Source organism: Siphateles boraxobius, unplaced genomic scaffold (assembly GCF_051911475.1).
Source record: "Siphateles boraxobius isolate OS27281-9 unplaced genomic scaffold, OSU_SipBor_1 68, whole genome shotgun sequence".
Classification (NCBI taxonomy): Eukaryota; Metazoa; Chordata; class Actinopteri; order Cypriniformes; family Leuciscidae; genus Siphateles; species Siphateles boraxobius.
The window spans coordinates 10966948-10991932 of record NW_027509195.1 but is presented as its reverse complement, the minus strand read 5'-3'; the positions used below and the strand labels follow the sequence as shown (position 1 = coordinate 10991932).

Here is a 24985-nt window from a genome sequence, read left to right as displayed (position 1 = left end):
GTATGTAGCATATATGAGGTATGTGGGAGCTCGTATTCTATCAAAACGAGGAAAACGTAAAATATTTTGGTATTGTGATAAAATACATGTTTTATTCTGAACATTGCAGGAAGGGAAATACAATGGTAAAGGGGTAAATATTTTTACTTTACTCATACTGTTTAGCAGACTAACTATTTACTAAATAAAGTATTGACACATTTCACATTAATGTTTGTCAGTGTGTATTGTCCCTGTCAAAATATCTACTAAATAAATCAGCGCTACATGTAGTTTAGTGATTAGCAAAACAGTTCAAGATTCTTGAGTGTGATATAACATGCTGAAAAATATGACCGATAATTAGACAGAAATTTGGAGTAAATTATAACAGATAAAGGATGTATTGTTATTGGACTATTCTACTTAGCAGATCAATAACAGGCTGAACCCCGCAAGTCTTCGGCGGATTAGCCTGTTTGGCTTTTATGAAAACGTCATGGTGACATTTGATTATTTATTACCTTGAGACATTTGAGTGAACGTTGTTGACCAACCGTGTACGGTATGATTATTATTTTGAGCTTTTGCGAAGTAATCAATTATATTGTTCATGAATGTGTTTTTATAACAATACAATCATAGGTGGATACAGTAAAAACATAAACAAAGTTTTCTACTACCCCCGTTTTTCCCCTCACACATAAGAGTAATTTACTCAAATGTCTTTCCTTCCATATATTTGAAATGACTTGCAGATTTATAACTTTATTACCACTGAAGACATTTTGGCTGTACACCAAAGATCTGTGCGGCAGATGCTCCTTTAGTTATGAACAGCTCGTGCTCGTGCGTGTGCGTGTGGTCCATGAGCGTGCACAACTCTGGTTGCAGTTTTGCTTGTCGTCAGAGGGGGCGTAGTTCTGCAAAAACTCAGAGACTTGCGTTTTGCACCTTTAAAATAAAACTGATTAAAAAAATCGTAGAGCCCATTACATTTGTATTTACATAGTATAGGCTTATGTTGACCTTATTCTTGCAATCAGACGCTGTATTAAGCAGTTGTCACGTTTGATCAATTTACTTTCTCTCTCTCGTCTTGTGTGCTGTGTGTGTGTGTTTAGTGTGGGCGTGGTCACTGATCACTTCTGATCAGCAGCGTCAGGTGGTTTCACTTTGTATGTGGCTTTATATGTTCAGTAACTGGTGTCTCATGTTGTCAGATCATTGTTCGTCTCCGGTGTGTTCCTGTTCCTCGTGTCATCGCTGAGTGGATTACCTGTTCGTCGTGCTGTCGTCCCCGGTTGGATTGTGTATCGTTACATGTCTTTGGATTGCCTTCACGGGACTTCCACACGCTGTCACGGATACTCACCACGGGATCACCGAGCACCTTCACAGAGGATTATCACCAGCACTAGCACCACCTGCTCACCTGGGTCCCTGCGCCACTGTTCCTTGTGTGTTGTGCCGTCTCGACCCCAGTGTGTCTGATCTGACCTGTCTGCTATCTTTATCCGAAATAAAGCGTTATTTGCAATTGTATCCGGTGTCGTTCTGAGATGTCACAGAATGATCTGACCCCAACGGATGCAGCAAGCCCATCAGGCTGGGACAACTTCGCCGCCAACAGTATCGCAAGGATGGACCAACAAGAGGAGAGCATCACGAACATGGGTCGAGCGGTTCAAGCACTTTTGGCGCAGGTGTCCGAGCTCACCCAACAACTACAACTTCTCAGAGCTCCCACCGCGCCCGTTCAACCCACACCTCCAGAAGGATGGAATCTTCTTGAGTCACGCTCACCCACACCTGAGGGATATGCAGGTGAGCCTGAGTACTGCAGAGCATTTTTAACCAGATGCTCTATGCACTTTTCGTTACAGCCGCAGACGTTCGCCCAAGAACAATCTAAGGTGGCATTTGTACTAACCTTATGGTCTGGAAAGGCTGCACTTTGGGGAACGGCGGTGTGGGAAAACCAAGATCATGCTGCGCCTCGTTCCTGGCACTCTCGGAGGAAATGAAGAGAGTCTTCGATCGGGCTGTGGCGGGTAGGGAGGCGGCCAGACTACTCGCCGATCTTCGCCAGGGAGACCGCTCGGTGTCGGAATATTCCATCCAATTCCGCACCCTGGCCGCAGAGTACCAATGGAACGAGGAGGCGCAGTGGGACCGTTTCCTGCATGGGCTGGCTGACCGTGTCCAGGATGAGATTTACATGTTGGACTTACCCGCGAGACTTAACGGACTCATTGAGTTGGCTCTTCGGGTCGATGCTCGGCTGAGCAGGAGGAGTCGGGTCGTCCAGAATCGTCATTTCTTCAGCACGGAGAGGGCACGCACCGTCAGCGAGGACACGGTCAGCCCCGTCACCGATCACGAGCCCATGCAGGTGGGAAGAGCTCGGCTTTCCCGGGAGGAGAGAGAAAGGCGGAGATCCCAAGGACTTTGTTTATACTCTGGAAAACCGGGGCACTTCATCAATTCATGCCCGGTAAAAGAGCAAGCCCGATAGTAACTGTGAGGCTACTATCGGGTGGGATCTCCGCCGAGAAGTCCTCATCATCTACTCTCCTTTCGGTAAGGCTCAGGTGGGCAACTCACTTTCACGACACCAAGGCTTTACTGGACTCTGGGGCAGAAGGTAATTTTCTGGACATTAGACTCGCTAAGCAACTTCTTATCCCCTTTTCTCCCCTCAATCACAAGATCTCCCTCAACGCCCTCAATGGTCAAGAACTTCCTAACATTTCTCACATTTCTGAACCCATCACACTCACTACATCTGGCAACCACACAGAAACTATAACATTTTTCCTCATGGATTCACCCATTGCACCAGTAGTACTCGGACATCCCTGGCTTACACTGCACAACCCTAGAATTGATTGGGGACAGAATTCTGTGTCTGCGTGGAGTAATAAGTGTCATGAGTCTTGTCTCGTATCTGCGTGTTCGTCTGTACCTGTTTCTGTGTTCCAGGAGGAGGAAGTGAATTTGTCTAACGTGCCCAAGGAGTACCAGGATCTGAGAGAAGTGTTCAGTAAGTCTCGTGCTGCTTCTCTACCTCCGCATCGTCCTTACGACTGTGCCATAGACTTAGTGCTAGGTGAGTCTCCGCCTAAAGGCAAGTTTGATTCACTTCCGATACCAGAGAGGGAGGCTATTGAGAAATTTATTTCTGATTGTCTAGCATCCAAGTTCATTCGCCCTTCCTCATCTCCAGCGGGGGCGGGGTTCTTTTTTGTGGGGAAGAAGGATGGATCTTTGCGACCTTGTATTGATTACCCGGGGTTGAACAACATCACGGTAAAGAACACTTACCCTTTGCCATAGATGTCTTCAGCCTTCGAGAGGTTGCAGGGAGCATCCATCTTCACAAAACTGGATTTACGTAACGCTTATCATTTGGTCCGCATAAGGAGGGGCGATGAGTGGAAGACCGTATTTAATACCCCTAGGGGGCGCTTTGAATATTTGGTCATGCCGTTCGGGCTGTCCAACTCCCCAGCTGTCTTCCAGGCACTCGTCAATGACGTGCTGAGAGATATGGTTGACCAGTTCATATTATGTTTACCTGGATGACATATTGATTTTTTCATCTTCTCTCCAGGAGCATGTTCAGCATGTCAGACGAGTGCTTCGGAGGTTGCTCGAGAATGGGCTTTTTGTCAAGGCGGAGAAATGCGTTTTTCATGCACAGTCGGTTCCTTTCTTAGGCCACATCGTCTCGTCTGAGGGAATGCGTATGGATCCTGACAAGGTCAAGGCTGTGATAGATTGGCCAAGTCCAGATTCCCGAAAGGCCCTACTGAGGTTTCTGGGGTTTGCCAATTTTTATCGGCGTTTTATTCGCAACTACAGCCAACTAGCCGCGCCTCTGACTGCCTTGACCTCCCCCAGAACGACGTTCAGGTGGTCCGATGCAGCCGAGGCTGTATTCGTTAAACTCAAGAGCCGCTTCGTTTCAGCTCCCATTCTTGTCGCCCCTGATCCATCACGTCAGATCGTGGTGGAGGTCGACGCGTCAGAGGTGGGGGTAGGAGCAGTTCTTTCCCAACGCTCTTCCTCAGACGACAAGATGCATCCTTGCGCGTTTTTATCCCATCGTTTTTCTCCTGCCGAACGCAATTATGACATAGGTAACAGAGAGTTGTTGGCAGTCAAGTTAGCGCTGGAGGAATGGCGTCACTGGTTAGAAGGGTCAGGGGTACCTTTTATTGTTTGGACTGATCACAAGAATCTAGAATACATTAGAACTGCTAAAAGACTCAACTCTAGGCAGGCTCGCTGGGCACTGTTTTTCGGACGTTTTGACTTTTCTCTCTCGTACCGCCCGGGTTCCAAAAACATCAAACCCGACTCATTATCTCGTATTTTTGATCAGACCGAACACCCGTTTACTCCCGAGCGTATTTTACCAGAGACTATAGTTGTCTCCGCTCTTAGATGGGAGATCGAATCGAGGGTCATGTCGGCCTTAGAAGGGGTAACGCCTCCGCCCGAGTGCCCACTGAACCGTTTATTCGAGCCAGAGGGGAATCGGTCCGAAGTTATTCAGTGGGGACATTCTTCCAGCATAGCGTGTCATCCAGGAGTTAACCGCACCAGTTTTTTGGTAAGACAACGATTCTGGTGGCCCATGATGGCTCGTGACATCCGCAATTTTGTATTGGCTTGCTCGGTTTACGCCACTGGTAAGACTTCCAATCGACCCCCAGATGGGTTACTCCAACCGTTGTCAGTCCATTCGAGACCCTGGTCCCACATCGCTCTAGATTTTGTTACCGCCCTCCCGCCCTCCCAGGGCAAGACAGTCGTTTTGACTGTCGTGGACCGGTTCTCGAAGGCGGCTCATTTCATTCCCTTGCCCAAATTACCCTCAGCCAAGGAGACAGCGGTAACTGTCATAGATCACGTCTTTCGACTTCATGGCCTCCCGATAGACGTGGTCTCTGACAGGGGTCCCCAGTTTGTGTCCAAATTTTGGCAAGAATTCTGTACATTACTGGGGGCGACTGTCAGTCTATCTTCGGGGTTTCATCCCCAGAGCAATGGACAAACCGAGAGAGCCAACCAAGACTTGGAGAGAGTGTTGCGATGTTTGGTGTAAAGAATCCTTCCTCCTGGAGCCAACAACTCTCGATAGTGGAGTACGCCCACAATTTGTTGCCAGTGTCATCCACGGGCCTCTCGCCATTTGAATGTAGTTTAGGTTACCAGCCACCAGTTTTTACTAGTATGGAGTCCGAAGTCGCGGTCCCCTCCGCTCATGCGTATGTCCAGAGGTGCCACCACACCTGGAATAGAGCCCGTGAGACTCTCCTCCAGGCAGGGAAGCGCACCAAGGCCATGGCCGATCGCCACAGGTCAAAGCCCCCCGTATACGTCGTAGGTCAAAAAGTTTGGCTTTCTACTAAGAATATTCCTCTCCGATCCGTATCTAATAAACTTGCCCCCAAATTCATTGGTCCATTCCCTGTCACCAAGATCATTAGTCCGGTGACAGTCCGCCTCAAACTCCCTCCGGCGTACAGGAGAATTCATCCCGCCTTCCTAATTTCCAAAATAAAACCTGTGTTTTACGCACGTATTAATCCGCCAGTCCCGGTTCCCCCACCGCCGCGTCTCGTAGACGGGGAACCAACGTATTCGGTAAATGGTATTCTGGACTCGAGAAGGAGGGGACGCGGATTTCAATACCTGGTGGACTGGGAAGTAGGGGTGTAACGATACATCGATATGGATCGATGTATCGATCAAAAGTCTAACGATACGATGCATCGATGTCAGCCACAAAATATCGATATGAGATACTTTTATTTTGACAGTCTCCACCACGTCCTCACGTAACATCCGTTTCCGCCTTTCCGCCAAAGCGCGCGTTTGGTTTTTCTCACCTGCCTGTCACTTGTGTGTCGGATTGCGAATGAGATGGAGCAACAAAGCGGCGGTAGCAGCGAAAAGACCATGGAAAAGACAGATGCTGAACATTTTGACGCTGTTGTCGGGCGCAAATCGTGGGTTTGGAAACATTTTGTATTTTCCAAAAAAGATGGTCAGGTAAATAAAACCCATATTATGTGTACACATTGCCAGTACAAGCTAAAATATTCGGGAAACACCACAAACTTGTCAGTGCATCTGAAAAGAAAACGGAATCGAGGAGAGTAAGGTTAATTTGGCTGAAGAAAAACAGCCACTCTCACCCCCATGCATGAAGAACTTCTTCGCCCCGACATTAGCCCACAACTCCAAAAGAGCAACTAGCATTACGTCCGCGATCGCTTTTTTTATATGCATGGATATGAGGCCCTACAATGTAGCTGAAAATGAAGCTTTCGTCACCTACTACATACTCTGGAGCCGAAATATAGCATTCCATCAAGACAGCACTTCAGTGAAAGTTGCATTCCGAAGCTGTACAGACAAGAGAAAGAGAAAATACAGCATACACTAACTGATGCAGAACAAGTCGCAATCACTACAGATGGATGGACATCCTGTACAACCGAAGGTTATGTAACTTTGACCTGTCATTATATTGACACTGACTGGCAAATGAAGAATTATGTTCTGCAGACACGTGTTTTGAATGACTCGCACACCGGGGTAAATCTTGGTAAAGTCTTGAGAGAAGCTTGTGAAGAGTGGAATATACTTGACAAAAATCCTGTACTGGTCACCGATAATGCCAGTAATATGGCAATAGCTGGAGCAGAGGCAAATCTGTCAACTCACATTAAATGCTTTGCGCATACCATTAACTTGGCAACACAGAAAGGCCTGAAATGTGTTGGTGCAACATGTCTTTTGGGAAGAGTGAGACGAATCGTGTCATTTTTTCACCGCAGCACGATTGGTACCACAGTTTTAAAAGAGAAGCAGAGGTTGCTCGGAATTCCAGAACACAAGCTTAAAAAAGATGTGATCACTCGCTGGAACAGCTCCTTTGATATGCCGGAACGTTTTTGGAGCAACAAGCTGCAGTGTGTGCTTCACTGCTGGAAAAAAACTAAGGAAACTCTCAAATGACCTGCAGCATACCCTCAAAGAAATTAACATCACTGTAGCTGAAGATATGGTTAAGCTACTCTCACCAGTGAAAACTGCCACCACCATAATGTGTGAGGAAGAGCAGCCAACTGTATCTGTTATTGCACCTCTTCAAGCTAAATTGTTGAAACATTTCACTGTCACGGCTGAAGACTCCAGTGTGATTACAGAGATGAAGCAGATAATGGCAACGGATCTAGAACATCGATATATGGATGTGAGACCAGTTCTTTATAGAGCATCTGCGTTAGATCCCAGATTCAAAAAGCTGCCTTTTTTAAGTGAAGAGGAAAGAGATGCAACCTTCCAGTTTCTCATCCATGAGGCTGCAGAATCGATCCAGAAAGTAAGAATATATTTTTTAGTTTCAGCAATGTTTTATACATTTTATATATTTTATAAATTCATTAAAATGCACTACCTCTTCATTTGCTATGTGTGTGTCTGTGTTATAATCTACAGAATGACACAGTGTCACAGGTTGAAAATGCAACGGCTCACTCATCTGCTGACAAAACTTCTGATGATGATGATGATGGCGACCCTGAAATGATGCCAGTGTTCCAGGCTGAAACCACTGAAGGTGTGTATGTACACTACACACACTGTACTTAAACATTTGTCTATTCTTTGCTGTTAACAGCCTGAAAATGTGATGTGCTTTTATTTATCAATTAACAGCTGTAAGAGGCACATGTTTTATTTCCTCTGACATAACTAAGCCATGAATTATTTTGTTGTAATTTTAGAACATGTTCCTCCTTTCAAGAAGTCAAAACCCTTTGAAGATCTGTTTGGTGACACATTCTGCACTGCTGACCCTAGCCAGACTGTCAAGACCCCTAAAGAGCTGGCCCATGCTGAAGTTGTTAAGTACAGAGACACTGCATCTTTGAACTTGGGGGGTAAGGTGTTGGAATGGTGGAAAAGTCATCAAACTGAGTTTCCCCTCCTGGCAAACCTTGCCAAAACATAAATGTGCATTCCTGGTACCAGTGTACCGTCTGAGCGCGTGTTTAGCACGGCAGGTGACATTGTCAATTCAGAACGCAGTGTCCTCTCTCCTGAACACGTTGATCAGTTGATTTTTTTTAATGAAAAACCTCTCAAAAGAGACCACTGCACTGTAGCACTTGTTTGATTCATAGATCTTTTGTTGTGTGAAAGATCAAATGTCAGATAAGTTTAAGTTTTATTTTTGTATTTTTTATATCAGTTTTTTTTTATTTCATTTATTTATTTAACTAGAGAACCTCAGTTATTTGCACCTCAGGTACTATTGCACATGTTGGCACAAAAGACTGGAAGGCTTTATTGACTTTATTGACCATTATAAGCTTGATTGATTTTTATCAATCTCCCCTCAATTATGTATTTTTATTTTCGTTGTGTTGTTGTAAATGTCCCAATTGGGAAAGAGGGTGCAATTTTCAAAGTGTTTAATTAAATATTCATGTTATATATCTTTTGGTTGCATTTGTGAGTTAATAGAAATGAAACTGGTTGTGTAAAGTGGCGCATAATATCTAAATGTCGATTAATTGATCGATATAGCAATGAATCGAATCGTATCAAAATTTTTTTTGAAGGATCGGCAAATATCGTATCGCTGGCTGAGAGAATCGATATTGAATCATATCGTGATGATCTGTCCGATTTACACCCCTACTGGGAAGGTTACGGTCCGGAGGAGAGAAGTTGGGTACCTGCTGGAGACATCCTGGATCACTCTCTGATCGATGATTACAATCGACAGGTAAGGCGTGGCGTCCCTAGGGGAGGGGGTACTGTCACGTTTGATCAATTTACTTTCTCTCTCTCGTCTTGTGTGCTGTATGTGTGTGTGTTTAGTGTGGGCGTGGTCACTGATCACTTCTGATCAGCAGCGCCAGCTGGTTTCACTTTGTATGTGGCTTTATATGTTCAGTAACTGGTGTCTCATGTTGTCAGATCATTGTTCGTCTCCGGTGTGTTCCTGTTCCTCGTGTCATCGCTGAGTGGATTACCTGTTCGTCGTGCTGTCGTCGCCGGTTGGATTGTGTATCGTTACATGTCTTTGGATTGCCTTCACGGGACTTCCACACGCTGTCACGGATACTCACCACGGGATCACCGAGCACCTTCAAAGAGGATTATCACCAGCACTAGCAACACCTGCTCACCTGGGTCCCTGCGCCACTGTTCCTTGTGTGTTGTGCCGTCTCGACCCCAGTGTCTCTGATCTGACCTGTCTGCTATCTTTATCCGAAATAAAGCGTTATTTGCAATTGCATCCGGTGTCGTTCTGAGATGTCACAGCAGTAGTCTACATAACATATTAAATGGAAACGAATCTAAAAACGTCTGTGCATTTGACAAATATTGTTATAGTGTTAGTTAAGTAAATACATTATTTGTTACAGTTATTTCACATGTATACATAATGTGTTCTTATTAGCTAATCAGATGTGGCTACGTCATTACGTAGGAATTAGTTCACTGCTTGTTTACGTTTAGCGTCAGTATGCTCACAGGTTCCGGTTCGGATGGTTGTATATTATTAACCCATCAGCGCTGGGCAAGAGCATAAAACCCCCGTTGATGTAAAGTTGTGTCTTGAGAAGTAAAGTTCCTGAAACAGACTCTGTTTGTTGTGTGCTTCTCTTCACGCCTCCACGGACACTGAATCCAACCAAACACGAGAAAGCACAACCATATTGTATTTATTTCACTTCAGCTGTGGTATGCAAACACCACGTGAGCAGTCACTACGGGAAGCAGAAAGTGCTGGATGTGTCCGAAATCTCCACTCAAACCACTACTCCCTAACCCCTATGTAGGGGTTAGGGAGTAATTCAATTATTAAGAAAAAAAAAGAAAAAGCATGGTTTTCATTATAAAATGTAATTAGCTAATCAAAGCTTTCATTGTTTTAAACATACCATAATCATTGTATGTTTTACATTGAGCAAATAACATTTCAAATGCAGAGAAGCAAATGTGTTTCTAATCTGCATCCAAACATGACATCTCTAATAGCTGTTATCTATTCTTAATAACCACTACCTGGAGGACAATAAACAATACATTGAGAACAAGCCCAATAGCAACGGCGACATTATTCAGGGTGCGTGCTGTTTTGGAGTTCTTCTCTGCTAATGCTTGCTGTAGTACTGCTAATGTAGTTTGCATTTCGAGTCTGTGAAAATAACAGTGAAACATAATGTTAACCACTTCTGTTCTCATTCTGAATTTCTTTGAGCCAATGGCAAAGGGGAGCATTCTCAAATGAGGGAGCAAACTCCACTTTGTGGATGGGTTTTCTTATAGTTCAACATATAAAGTTTAATTTCCATTTGATTGAATGTTTCAGGTCAAAGGTTTTTGAAACACTATTTACTTTAACAAGCAATCAGAATTATATATTTTTATGTTTATTTATTAAATCCAAGCCACACCAACATGTCATCAAATGTATACGTTTTAAACATTTCATTGACCTTTTATTGGTAATAATGCAAATTAATGTTAATGCTAATGCAAATCCTATAGGTTGCAGGAAACCTTTCATTTAACTGAGTGCTTAAAAAAATGGGTTTGCTCATGGATCTTTATTCGGAGTTGTTTACTTTGTAATAAGTACTTTCTATCAGTTTGACCGGTTCAGGCTGTTTTGCCAAGCTTTGACAGACGGAGTGTCAATAGACGGAGTGTCATATAAAACATCTGCCGTTTGCATTAGCTTTAACCCGTTCAAACACACCTGAACCAACTAATCAAGCTTCTCAGATAAACTTAAAAATTCAACACATTTTAGATGACCAGCCGTTTCCTAACTGTACTGTGTCTATGAAAACTATGTTGTAAGTGTGTCCCAGGGGTAATCAAAAGTACGTGGGAAAAATACTGGAAACTGGCTGTCATGTAAACAAGTGGTCAAGTTGGGACAGGCCTGGAATTTCCCCCATGATTTAGGAGATTTAATGTAAGGAAGGAGATTCAACTAACATAAGTGGTATAATAGCCTATTCAATTATTAAGCCATTTAGTAAAATTTGCAGCAATAATGGTGTAGAATTATGTTGTATTTCACTTTTAGTCATCAGTATTCCGGGTGATGCAATAAAGTTGAGTTAGCACGGGTAGAGAATAAACAATTAAGTGGATCAAGACTGGGTTTATGCGTTTCTGTCCTTCAAAAACGTACAAATGGTGACTTCATAAAGCAATTTAACAAGTTTTCACTTGTTTCTTATTATTGGCCGGATGCCAGGCATGAAACACACTCACTGGACGCGGCATTTGGAACAATGCCGTTAAAATTTGCTCTTTTAACGGAGTGTCGCAGCGGCGAGCAACAAGTTGTAAAAGGCCCCTGACCTGTTTAGTTGCCATATGCATCTCTTTTTTAGTTATGAAATTATTTAAGTGAAGTCAACCTAACGGAGACATTTTTACTATCTAAGCGCTGAATGTCAAGAACAAAACATTTATTAGTTATCACTGTAGTATTAAAAAAAAGGGGGTAAATCACCCATAATGTGTGGGATCAAAGTGGGAGATTTTTTGCGAACAAGTTTAAGCTTGCAGATTCAACCACACATGAAAATGGGTGGGTAATTTTTGAAAAAGTTCCTCATATAGTTTATCAGCATATGATTTCCAAAGAAAAATTATTTATACATTATTTATACATACATTTATACATTATACATACGTTTTATACTAAACATGCATTTATAATTGTGTAACATTTTTTTCGTTTTAGATTTTGTTGTTTAAAAAGAGATTTTGTTTCCATCTATTAACTGATGTCAGTGCAGAATAATCCATCCATAGATTTTCCAAACTACAATGCAAAATTATTACTGTCTTTTTTTTTCAATTTATGAACACATAACCATTGATAGAGGCTCATAATAATAATCAACAGAAAAAATGTTGCCCCCAAAAAAACACAAATTGATTAATAGAAATAATTTTTCATACAGTATAAATTATTAATATTTATTTTTTTTTCTATATTTTTTTCTTTGCCTGCCTTAAAGGGTAATGATAAATAAATAATTAATCCCTGTAATTATGAACTTGATGATTATCAAGCTCCTTCCTCTTTATATTTTTTATATTTTTCATTACCTAACACTAAAATGTAAACCATGGTAAATACATGCCTAAATATTTTGACTTCTCTATATCGCATGAAATGCTTTTTTGATTTGATTTTTAATGAGATGTTATGTTTAATTATGCTTATACAAAGACTAAAGAAATTGAATAATAGTTCATAAATAAAAGCTCTTACGGAGCAGGAGAAAACCAGTGCAGCGATGCCCAGAGGTAAGCAGCAGCACAGCATGGTAAAGATGGAGTAACACAGGTAATCTGGCTCTGGATTGGCCAGTGGAGCGGTAGTCACAAAAACTGCAGGCTGCACGGAGACCACGGATTGCTCTGGATATGGCCCTTGGGCATAGGGGCCCTGGGGCACTGGCTGGCTTGGAAAGGATGGAGGGTATCCAGCAGGAATGTCCTGGTATGCTGGTGGTGGTGGTGTAGGCTGCAGCATTCCTGATTTCTCAGATGAATTCCAGGCACCTTGGGGCTGATTGCTGGGATCCATTTTTCTAATTATTTAGTTTTGAATTTGATTGCAATATCCTTTGCGTTGTCCTCTGCAGAGACGTATGTATTGCTGTACTCCGGTTCATACTCTCATATACAGGCAGCAGCAAATGGGAGGCGAGTTGTAGTTGTAGGGGTGTGACAAACTTTTTGCACTGTTCCCACCATACTGTGCCAGCAGGAGCCATCTTGGTCTCACAATGACCCTGATGAGAGACATGAAATATCAGGAGGATCAGTTGGATTACACTACAAAATATTATACTTTAAACTAACTAAATTCAATTATAGACAGTTGTTCCATACAACCAACTAGTTTTTATTAACAGCAAAATCTGCATGTTATGACAAGCCAACTGACTGAGGAAGAATCTATGTATGTCAAACCAACTCAATTCAATCTTCCCTGTAACCCAAACTGATTATGTTTTCTGAACATGTTTTGGTCTAATAAAAACTGGCCCATGCATATCACTGTCACTAAAAATCTGTGGTGAAACGTGAGGAAATGCTAGATTTTTTTTATAGCAGGCAAAGTTAAAATCTAATAAAATTAGAAAGTCTAATGAAACACTTTATTAGTGTCCTTTCAAAAGTAACTGAATGCCCTGCTACATATATTAGCCTACAAGTAATCGTAATTCTATTTAAAACATTAATTTACATGTATAATTATAATGTCATTATAAAATATATAGTTCCCTTTCAGTCGAGAACGTCAGACGTAGTCGACGGTCGACTGAATTGGGAGATCGCTAGAGAGCCTGTCTTCTTCGAGTACTATTGAACGAGCCAATGTAATTGGCGTGCGTGATTCGCATCACACACTCCGCCCCCGCGGCGCGGGTATAAATACGGAAGTGGATGCACGCACTAGTTGCCTTTCGCTTCGGAGCCGATCGTTTGATGTCTCTGAGAGTGCTGTTGTCTACAACGAGCGAGTGTGTCGGTGTTCTTCAGGAAGACTCTCCCAGTGCTGGTGTTCTACAGCGCGAGTGCAGCGGTGATCGCGAGCTTTGAGCTCTCAACTGCTGTTTTAACAGCAACAAATTTCTAAATGTTTGTGTGTGTTGATGGCTGGTTAGAGGGCGGAAAAGTGAGTGCTTCACTGTTTCAGTTCTCTGTTCAGTGTTGCCGCGGTCATTCCCCTGTGTGCTCCGGCACTGGTGACGGTCCTATTTTCTGAAAGAGCAACACGGGTGCGTTTGTGTCTTTTTCAAGATGTCATTCCGCCCGTGCGTTTCTGGGTGCGGTCGTTCCCTGTCTCTCTCTGATGGTCACAACTGTTGTGTCACGTGTTTGGGCTTACAGCACGCTGAGACAGCTTTTGTGGACAGCTCATGTTTTCACTGTGGGAACATGACTGTCGCAGTGTTGAGGGCGAGACTCGCCTTCGTTCGCGGAGAGCGAGTCCCCATTACCATGCCCCACCCTCGGGTGCTGTGTGGGATGGGTGACCAGAGGATAGTGTTGGATGTCCCGCCCGGTAACCATTCCCTGTGGGCTCCTCACTCCTCCCTTCCACTGCAACCACTGGAGCCTCCTGTGTTGTCTGCTGGTCCATCTGTAATGGGTGGGCCAGCGATTTCACTCGGGGCTCCCCTGGAGGACAGGACGCCGATTGCAGCATCGGAGGGTGAGCTGACTTCTAGAGATGATGACTCGGCTGCATTGTCTCCCTCCGGGAGTTCAATGTTGCCCGAGCCGGATCCAGAATTATCAGCTATGCTGAAACGGGCCGCCGAGGCTGCCGGGCTCGAGTGGAACCTCCACCGTGTCCCGTTCAGTCTCGGTTGGAATCTGGAGTTTGGTATCTTGGGGCGGGCCGCGCTGGTTCTCAGCTCGCCGCCCCAGTGCCTTTCTTTCCCGAAATGCATGGAGAGCTTGTCAGGTGGTGAACAGCATCTTTCTCTGCCAGAAACTGCCTCACTAGTTTTTCCCCCTCATTACCCTTGATGGAGGAACGGTGAAGGGTTGCGAGGTGTCCCTCCATTGGAGCGGTCTGTCGACACAGGTGCACCTGTGTCCGGCGGCCGCTGCCTTTTGGGGGGATCCTCGTCTCCCCCCTAAGGCCTGTGAGTTTCGTCTGTTCCGACGGGCAGAGCTTACAAAGCCTGTGGGCAAGCCCCTTCCTCTTGCGTGCCATGGCGTTGCTGCAGGCTAGGGCACCCATGGCATGCACAAGGGTAATCCAGACCGTGCGCTCATAGGTGAGCACCGCACTGCATCCGACCTCACCCTCCGGGGTACGGGTGTCGTAGCGTGCGTGATCGGTCTGGCGATGTCCACCTTGGTGGTCCAGTAGCGCCTTCGTTGGCTCAGCCTGGTTAGTATGGCGGATGCGGACAAGGTTCGGTTCCTGGTCTCCCCAATTTCCCAGGTTGGGCTGGTCGGCGACGCGGTGGAGAACTGCATCAAACAGTTCTCTGCCGCTCAAGCGCAGACGGAGGTCATCCGGCACATCCTGCCCCGGTGGCCAGCTGCTGCCTCCACCCGCCGCCGGTGGCAGCTCCTCCGTCTGCTCGTCGCCGTGGGCGTTCTCCGGCCGCCGCTCCTGCTGGCCCTCCGCAGCAGCCTCCACCCAGGCCTCAGCATGGAGCCGGCCGCAGTAGAGACGCCCAGCCCAGGCGCTGCCAAGCCAGGTGGCAAGCGACAGCGAAAGCATTCCGGAGCGGGCCGCCCAGGAATGGATGAGTTGCTCTTGGAGTGGCACGATCACTCCCTGTTCCGCCGCTGGCTCCCTAAAAAAAAAAAAAAAAAAAAAAGCGGAGCAAGCGGTACCCTCACTTCAAAGAGAGAGCAATTTCATCTGTTCCTGGGTCCCAAGAGGGCCAGTCTGGCGGGTGTGACCCTGTATAGCCTTACACCCCTCAGCTCCCCCTTGGTCGCCAGCAGGCAGCTTGGTGCGTTCGAGGACCCGGTCATCCGCCTTCTCACGCGCCCCCTGCCGCTTGTGGAGACAGGTAAGTGTCGCACAGCACACTAACACCACTCTCTCTACTTTGCTGCCCCACCTCAGGCTCGGCTACCCCGCTCAAGTCAGTGATAGTCATCACATTAGGTGTTGAGCAGACGTGCTCCTGAAAATTCAGTGATATTCATCACACCGAGTGTTGAGCAGTGCTCCTGACTTGTGCGTGCTTATCTTATCCTGCTGGCGAAGGATTTGATATAGCCGCTCCTCCAGCCGGTACGAAGGCCAGTTGTAAACTCGTTCTTCGTGCTACTAGGGGGTGGGTCGTGACCATCTTGGCCCAAGATTGGTCTGCAGCTTTGACCTGAAAGACAGGTGCTTCAGATCTCTACCTCCCGCACCGCAGGCCATCCTGTGTGTTGCGTCTAAGGGTGGAGTATCAGTACAGTGTCCTTCCCCTCGAGTGCTCCAGAGCCCGTTGGGTCTTCAGGTCAACTGGAAGGGAGTAATCTCGCCCACGGGCTGAGTATCTCTTTTCTAGTTTTGGAGAGGTACTCGGTCCAACATGTCTCTCCAATGAGAATGTGTTCAGCTGGTGTTGAAGTGAGAAAGGGTCCCACTGAAAGAACTTTCAGAGGCTCCTGGGGTATATGGTAGTCGCAGCCTTTGGGTCCCTCCATATGTGACCGCTTCAGCGCTAGCTTCACGATCGAGTCCCGAGGTGACCGTGGCAGAGCAGCTCACCCTGTGTGACTATAGTTCATCCCGGTCTGCTGCCAAACCCTCTTCAACAGAGGGGCCATGTACAAAGGGCGTGTTTTAACGGGGGCCTGGGCGACCCCCGACTACACGGGCATTCGTGCCTCGAGTTGTTAGACATTGCGACCGTTGCGCAAGCTTCCCCTGCATGTCACAAACTCACCCGTCACCTCCTCCTTGGAGTCAGACGCTTCTGAGGGCGCCTTGTTCCACTCCTCCCGCTTACTCAATCGTGCCGCCATCGAGCCTCACGACAGTTATAGCCAGGGCAAGTGGAGACTCCATCCCCTGGGTCCGGCTGGGTCATGACCATTCCGGGGCCGCTCAGTTGCCCCCCCGGTTTTATTTTTCCGCCAGTGTTTGGGTAAACCGAGCGGACTACCCTTGGACAAACACTGGGACTCAGCTGCCCCAGGGGCCCGCAGAAATGCGTTTAACCCCAGTGAGCCTTCTAAAAGTGACTGCAACTCATGGTCGCCTGGCGCCTGCAAGTCAGTGAAATCATCACTCTTCATGTTGAGCAGAATTGCTCCTGAAACTCAGTGAAGTTCATCGCACTCAGGTGTTGAGCAGCAATGCTCCTGTAGCTCAGTGAGTCCATCACAGGTAGCTCAGTGAATTCATCACACGCAGTGCTGAGCAGAAATGCTCCTGGTGCTCAGTGAAGTTCCTCGCACTCAAGTGTTGAGCAGAAATGCTCCTGAAGCTCAGTGAGTTTATCACACTCAGGTGTTGAGCAGTAATGCTCCTGAAGCTCAGTGAACTTGTCACACTCAAGTGCTGAGCAGAAATGCTCCTGTCATTCAGTGAAATTCTTCGCACTCAAGTGTTGAGCAGAAATGCTCCTGAAACTCAGTGAGTTTATCACACTCAGGTGTTGAGCAGGAATGCTCCTGAAGTTCAGTGAACTTGTCACACTCAAGTGCTGAGCAGAAATGCTCCTGTCGCTCAGTGAGGTTCTTCGTACTCAAGTGTTGAGCAGAAATGCTCCTGAAGCTCGGTGAGTTTATCACACTCAGGTGTTGAGCAGGAATGCTCCTGAAGCTCAGTGAACTTGTCACACCCAAGTGCTGAGCAGAAAATGCTCCTGAAGCCCAGTGATCTTCACATGTTGTGTTGAGCAATGCTCCTGTCTTTTGCACCCGTCGCTTGCACCTACGTGCCAAGTCAGGAGAGGAACAGGTCTTCATAGTTGCCCCTTATTGGCCCAACTAGACCTGGTTCCCTTCAACAGCCTTCCTGACTTCCCCTGAGAACTCTTTCAGGGACGGGGCACGATGGCACACGCGTTCTTCCCCCGGAGATTCCGGGTGGTCTTACATCTGAACGCGGAGGTTCAGGTGGCTATCACAAGAACATGTGATAGTTACCATCACTTCTGCGAGCACCCCCTAGAATTGGGTAGCGTGCTTACGCCTTTAGAAGTGGAACCTAGTCGTTGAGTGCGTCTTCTCTCCAGAGGAGATCCTGAAAGCTTTCGATCACTTCAGTGCTCTCTTTCCTGCAAAATGGGTTGCAGTAGGCTGTTTTTCTTCACCCTCAAAATGATGTTGCCTCGGTGTTTAAACGACGCTCATCGTGTTGCAGAAGTATGCAGAAGCACGTTCTGATCGTCAGGTTCCTGAGGAGCAAGGTCTTGTAAATCCTTGTGTCCCGCTTTATCCTCTTGGGCCTTGTCCCTGGTGCGACTGCACTGCAGAGACCGCCCCTGAGCCACTGCAGGCAGTGAGTTAAAAATTCTGTTATATCAGTTCTCCTGCTCGCGTGGTCTCTACTAGAGGGTAGGGACTTGCTCGCTTTCGGTCAATGTATTGTGCCTGGAGTCTGGGCCGGCTAACTCTCACAAGCTGAGACCCCGGCTCGGATGGTGCCCAAGGTTCCCACCTCTCCCGTAATAGGAGCAGGTGGTGAGCCTGCAAGCGCTGCCCTGGAGGAGGCAGATCCAGCCCTGGCTTCTCTGTCCGTTCGCTTGGACGTGTACAGAATGCAAGTCATAGACCTCAGACCAGCTCTTCAAATATCTGTTGGAATTCAGCAGAGAGGGAAGGCTGTTTCCATGCGAAGTTGCACTTAGTGCTTGCCTTCATTTCGGCAAAGATCCGAGATGCAACATGTCCACTTAGGTGTTGAGCTCCTCTATGATGAGTGTAAAGTGCTCCGCCTGGGCGTTGACGATATACTTTGCTAAACAGATTCTAGAGTTGGGGGCTGGACGACACCTAGTTGAACCGCTGCCTCACGTGGGCTCCCTTCTCATGAAGCCAGTTTCACCATGAGCCCGGTTCAAGTGTCGGCTTGCTGCGCCATTCCCCTCCTATGGACTGGATACGTGCGCCTTTTTACTCCAGTTGAGTTCCCTTAAAATTGAACCCTGTTGAGTTCCTCCACAACCCTCCGACGTCGGACGTGCGGAATGTCTGGTGTTAGGCCTACCACTCGTAAGCAGTGTGGAACCTGTGTTAGGCTGGGTCCATATGTTGCGGTCCCTTCGGTGACCCCATATGTGTATTCTTCCACGATACGGCTCCCTGCGGTGAGCCCGTGTCTTCCCTCGGCAGAGTCTCTCTGCCGTCACTGTCCGGTGTGTCTCCCCCCGTCTTAGGCTGGAGCCACCCCAGTGACATTCCATATGTTAGACTGCCCGGTTTCCGCCCAGTTCATATGTGTATTCTCCACATTACCTCCCTTGGGTTGGATGTGGCTTCCGCAGCGTCCCTTCCTTCCAACGTACGGGGAACGCTTTCCCAGTGGTCCTGTAGGAACAGCAGTGACTTCCCTGGCCTAAGCCCTGTCCTTCCCCGCCTTAAGTTTGCGGGGGCATCAGGAGGCTTTGGTTTAGGCACTGGAAGGTGGCAGCGTTAGTGGCGTGTTCAATGGGTGATCCCAATTCAGTCGACCGTCGACTACGTCTGACGTTCTCGACTGAAAGGGAACGTCCTGGTTGCGTATGCAACCCACCGTTCCCTGAAGGAGGGAACGGAGGACGTAGTCCCCTTGCCACTACCGCTGGACCACCGCTGACCCCGGGTTACTCTCGGCTCCGAAAAGCAACTAGTGCGTGCATCCAATTCCGTATTTATACCCGCGCCGCGGGGGCGGAGTGTGTGATGCGAATCACGCACGCCAATTACATTGGCTCGTTCAATAGTACTCAAAGAAGACAGGCTCTCTAGCGATCTCCCAATTCAGTCGACCGTCGACTACGTCCTCCGTTCCCTCCTTCAGGGAACGGTGGGTTGCATACGCAACCAGGACGTTAGTAATATACACACTATATTTGAAAAAAAAATTCTGTGCATAGCCTAGATCTACGCGCCCCCTGAACCCCAATGACATTTATATTTAATTACACGAATTAAGCATACAATTGAGGTATTATCGAAATATGTAAAATTTTAATAACGAGTGCTTATTTAACAAAAGGCAAGTAAAACGATCAGGGTTACATTTTAGACACACACACACACACTCTGAAGGGATAGAAAAGTCCTCGGGAGTTGGTACCGCATTACTCGCAAGACGTAACTTGCATTGGTCGTCAACAAGGTCAACAAAGTTGTAGTTCTTGTACAACCATTCTCCAGTTCTCGAAGCTCTTTCGAGAAAAAAATGTTTGCTGCACACATATAATTTACATGTGTCCGTGGCTGATGGCTAACGAACCGCCCTAGACCGCCAGTCTAGCCCTGGCATATGAAGGTATTTTTGGTGCAAATCAACTTAATGCCAGTGACAGGGAAATTTGTAGTTGTAGAGAATAGTCACACATTTCTATCAGTAAATTTGAACTCACAGAGAGAAATGTTTTTTTCTCTTCCACAAACACAACACAACAGTTACACCTACTCAAATTCTTCAAATCCTATTCTACAAATCACAAATTTAGAGAGTCGTATGCTCACATTTTTGCTACAGTTGCTGCAGTGAATATGGTGCAAAACGCATTTACACACCCGCATCAAAAAATGTGAAATCACAGAGAAATTTTGCTCATCCGCAAATCAGTATGTGAATTAATCCAATGAGAGTTGCACACTTGTAGAATATTTTCTCACAAATGTCTTATATATTTTTCTAGCACAAACACAAGTATATAACTACAACTGCTTGAATCTGCTGTGACGAAACTCAAACATTGTTTTTCGCTTTCAAGTGACAAGTTTTGCGCACTCTCTCTTTTGCACCACTGATCTATGAGAAATTTGGAGCAAAAGTGAGTTGTGCATCTGTAGAGGCAGTGGGTGGAGCCTACATGAATATTCATGAGTTTCCCTGGCATGCGCTTGGAACTGCTCATTTCAGTTCACTCCTCGTTTCTCAGCAGGTTTAATGGATTATTTCAAAGAAGGTAAATATAGTTTCAACGCAAATTTAAAATACAATTGTGTATCGTTTCGTAAAGTTCATAATGTTTTTATTAATTTGCACTTCAACATTAAACTTCAACTCGTTCATTTCGTTGTGCTTTTACTTTGTACATTGCACTGCTTTAAAACTGTCTTTTGTTATCATTTGTTGAACGTCACTGCAATAAAAAATATAAATTAAAGCTGCAAGCAGCATTTATCGGTGTTCAAGCAGTTAAGGCAGTTAAGCTCAAAAGCATAAAAAGACATTAAGTTTTATGTAGCAAGCATTTAACCACTGACATCATAGATGGAATAGACCATGTTTTAGCATGATTTACCATGATATACCAAATTTTAGTGTGTTTTTCATGATTTACCATATTCCAGTATGATTTACCATAGTTTACCATGAAATACCAAGTTCTAGTATGATTCACCATGATTTACCCTGTTATAGCATGGTTTACCACAATTGAACACATTCTAGTATGATTTAATATGATTCTAGCATGATTTACCATAGTTTACCATGATTTACCATTTTATAGGATGATTTACCATGATATACCACATTCGAGAATGATTTACCAGGATTGTAGCATGATTTACCATGATTTATCACATTGCTAGCATGATTTGCCATGATACACCATGTAATAGTATTATTTACTATGATTTACCATGTTTCTATCGTGATTTACCATGATTTACCACATTGCTAGCATTGATGTGAAGTGTCAATAGCAATGAAGTGATAAATTCTGACAAAAAAATGATTGTTTTATAATAGTTAACATGGAAAACAGGTTTGCTTTAGTGCAGAATACTGGTGAAAATCAAGTATGTCAAAATGAAAGTGAGCCAATAAGTGGTCTTCTACTGCCCTCTGCTGGCCATTATACTTATTAATAAAGTCACTCATATTTAGACATATGTTTACACACACACACACACACACACACACACACACACACACACACACACACACACACACACACACACACACACACAGACAAATGTTGTTGTTTTTTTTCAATGCTATTGGGATGTGTCATTATGAAAATATAATTTAATGGTCTATAAGCATTTCACATAATGTCTTTGTAAACTATTAATCCGATTATTCAGCATTTATTCAGAAATCTAGGACTACACACACACATTCTGTTGTAGATACAGACATTTGAACTATGTGATGAAAAAACAAAATGTTTACTGCAAGTCTTCTTCAGGATTTACATTTCTCAATGTGCTACAATAGTCTGTAGCAATACTTCAATAGATGAATCACCACTCCAGGAGACACAAACCGGAAGGGTGTCTGATCGTTCTGTAACTTTGACATCGCTCGCTGTTGTCTATAGCACGGACAACAACGTTTGAAAGGGGGGAGTTGTAGCGTCTGGACCAATCACACACACACACACACACACATTATTCATTATATTTAATGAATAGTCTGGCAAACTCACTCTCCCAACAAACATCTGTGTAACTTCCCCCGAAACAAACATCACAATGAAGCTAACACCACTGGCAGAACTCAGACACTCACAGTGTCCTGTTACATTTATAAGAATTTTTACGACCCCAAAAAGGAATTCCTGAGAGATGTGACACTCACTTAATTCTTACTGAGAAGGAGAAGTAAACCCTGTTAATCCTACAAATTCTATATATATAACCACTTGAGAAATGTATAAACATGTATCTAATTTTCCCATCTCATGATTTATGTTGTTTTTTCTTGTAAACTCTAATGGGTTAACGTTTCAGACTTTGCATACTATGGTTAACCAAAATCATATCTGTGGCATGTTTGGTCTCTATAAACTCCAATCTTCGTTCCCCATTTGTTAATTTACATTACATTTTGCTAACTTTGTGAAACATGGGTATTATAAGAATCTTGAAGATTATTTTTCTTAAACACCCAATGAAATTACAGATTCAAATGTCCTGCTCGAACACAAATGGTCGTAAAATCTCCCTTCCCATAGTCCCTTCCCCGGAAATGAATATTTCTTAGAATTAATAAACAATTAACGCTGAGTGTTCACGGGACAAACAGGTGGGTTGAAGTATCTGGTATCCGGTTTTTCCATCCGGTGTTTCCGGTTTCCGGTGAGATTACCGTCTTGCTGCCGCTTTGTTTGTTTTGTTTGTCTGTTTTGAGCGCTGTGCTGTGTTTCGCGTCTACCGTGTCATCTCCTTCCCTGCTGAACTGCCGTTTGCTTAGACTTTATTGTTGTCACCTCCCTGTGGATCTTATTTTGGATACAATGCGGACACGGACAACTTTCAAACTCATCACTGGCATTCATCCAACTCACTCAGCTGCTGTTTGCTGATCTTCGCGCTAGTCCACTGTACCTTCTACATAGGTGGCGGGTGAGTCTTCACTCCCTCGCTTATCTATCGTGGACCGTCTTTTGAATGGTCGGTTCCCCCTGTCATTCAATTTATCTGAAAGGTTTTCATACGGTGTTGATTGTGCATAATTAGCGATGTGAGTGCTGCAAGAGAAGTGCGTTTCTCAACTGCCAGTGATGTCGTGTTGTTCCGCGGTCTGATCATGCATTCTACCCGCAATGTCCCAGTCTCTGCAGTCTCCGCACTGCTTGAAATATTTCATTATTCAGCTGTTTCATACCAATGGTGCTTAACTATTCGCTACTCCAACTGCGTAGCCTGAAATCTCATCCTCGTCTCGATGCGAATACACACAGACTCTGCACGGAGCTCGGGATTGCTAGGCGACCGCGCTATGTCCATCGTTCCTGTCGCCACTACTTCTCATCACGCTGCCCGTCGCCTTCCATTCCTTCCATCTGGTCGAACCGCTTGGATATCCACAATTTTATGCTGCCGTCTTCTCAACCTTGGGATAGATCTTACCTCACTAAAAGCTGTTTCCTGTGATCTGTCTCTGACTAATCCACATACACGCAATGACTGTGCGTTTCATCCTGCTGTTGCGCTGTTTAACTGTCGGTCTCACAGATAAGGCTATGTTCTCTGCGCACTACTAACTGAGAAAAACTTCGACTTACTGCTCCTCACTGAAACATGGCAAACTCCTAATGATTATTTCCACCTAAATCTCCTCACTCCCTCTGGATACAGCTACCTGGCCAAACCTCGTTTGACATCATTGAGGGAGAGGGGAGGAGAAGGGGAGGGAGAGGAGGAAGAGGGAGGGAGGGAGGGGAGAGGGGGAGGGAAGGAAGAGGGGGAAGAAAAGAGGAGAAAAAAGGGAAGGAATAATAAGAATAAGAATAAGAATAATTTGCTCAAGATGTGTTCTCTGTTGTTGTTTGTCTGTCACTTGTCCTATGTTACGTGTTACACCTTGAATATGGTGCTATAACCCCCCCTTCACTTATGTACCCAGGCTCACACTGTACGGGGTGAATAGTTATGCTATTCACAGTTACTGTGATAGTAATAGCAATAGTAATAGTTACTTGAATAGTTACTGTATACACATTTATTGTCTGTGTTGTAATATATTGTGTATATATGCTCTTTTTCTGTTTTATTAAAAATAAAGTTGTCCTCCAAAGAGGGCGGGCGAAAAAAAAAAAAAAAAAAAAAAAAAAAAAAAGGGGGGGGTGGCCTGGCTGCTGTTTACCGCAACAGCATTCCAGTTAAAACTATTGACTTTCATGTGACTTTAACCTTTGAATATTTAATTCTTAAAGTTTCTGGTACATCTCCAATGCTCTTGATTCTCCTCTATCGTCCACCTAAATCTATGTCAAATTTCTTCAGTGAACTGAACTGTTAACCTTTTCCTCTGTCTTATCTCAATGTGTTATATTTCTTGGTGATTTCAATATACATGTTGATACTGATTGGGCAGAATCACGCGAACTCTTGTCAGTGTTTGAATGTTTCAGCCTTGTCCAACATTTCGATTTTGCTACACACTCAAAAGGTCACACACTTGATCTCGTCTGCACTACTGGTTTGCATAATGTTTCCGTGCACAGTTCTCAGATCGGAATGTCTGATCACCTCCTCGTTGAACTAAAATGTGAAATGCCTCTTCCCCGCCTTAGGATGATCCCATTATAACTTACCGTAACGTCAATTCTGTTGATCCACTACTATTTTCTGAATCTGTACAAACTCATCTCTCTGACATTACTGAACACACAAGATCCCTCGATATCCTTACCAAATATAATGCCCGTATCTCCACTGCCCTTAGTATTCACGCTCCTCTTAAAAGTAGATTTGTGCCTTCTACACACACGTCTCCCTGGTTTACTTCGCAATTTAAAAACAGCTGGTCGTCGTCTTGAACGCCTTTACA

At 45.0% G+C, this 24985-nt stretch overlaps 2 protein-coding genes across 3 annotated transcripts in view; one reads left to right on the top strand and one right to left on the bottom strand.

Moving 5' to 3' along the window:
- The window catches only part of LOC143722932 (synapse differentiation-inducing gene protein 1-like), a 98799-nt gene extending 85957 nt beyond the window's left edge, over positions 1-12842 (bottom strand). For both annotated transcript variants that reach the window (XR_013197013.1, XR_013197012.1), the window contains exon 1: positions 12323-12842. The gene's annotated coding sequence lies outside the window, so the exon portion shown is untranslated. The remainder of the gene's footprint in view (positions 1-12322) is intronic.
- On the top strand, positions 2822-9659 carry LOC143722931 (uncharacterized). The gene is made up of 5 exons (XM_077214700.1): positions 2822-7384; positions 7501-7621; positions 7788-7906; positions 8628-8794; positions 8989-9659. The coding sequence occupies exons 1-4, from the start codon at positions 7064-7066 to the stop codon at positions 8772-8774; spliced, it is 708 nt and encodes a 235-aa protein (XP_077070815.1). The 5' UTR covers positions 2822-7063; the 3' UTR covers positions 8775-8794; positions 8989-9659.
- Positions 12843-24985: the final 12143 nt, after the last annotated feature.

What these genes read in the sequence shown, in the direction of transcription:
- LOC143722931 (XM_077214700.1), top strand. Translation starts at nt 7,064, where the DNA reads ATGGTTAAGCTACTCTCACCAGTGAAAACTGCCACCACCATAATGTGT. An exon ending in CCAGGCTGAAACCACTGAAG is followed by an intron (nt 7,622 to 7,787) that starts GTGTGTATGTAC and finishes TTGTAATTTTAG; the next exon opens with AACATGTTCCTCCTTTCAAG. An exon ending in AGCTGGCCCATGCTGAAGTT is followed by an intron (nt 7,907 to 8,627) that starts GTTAAGTACAGA and finishes TTTTTTTTGAAG; the next exon opens with GATCGGCAAATATCGTATCG.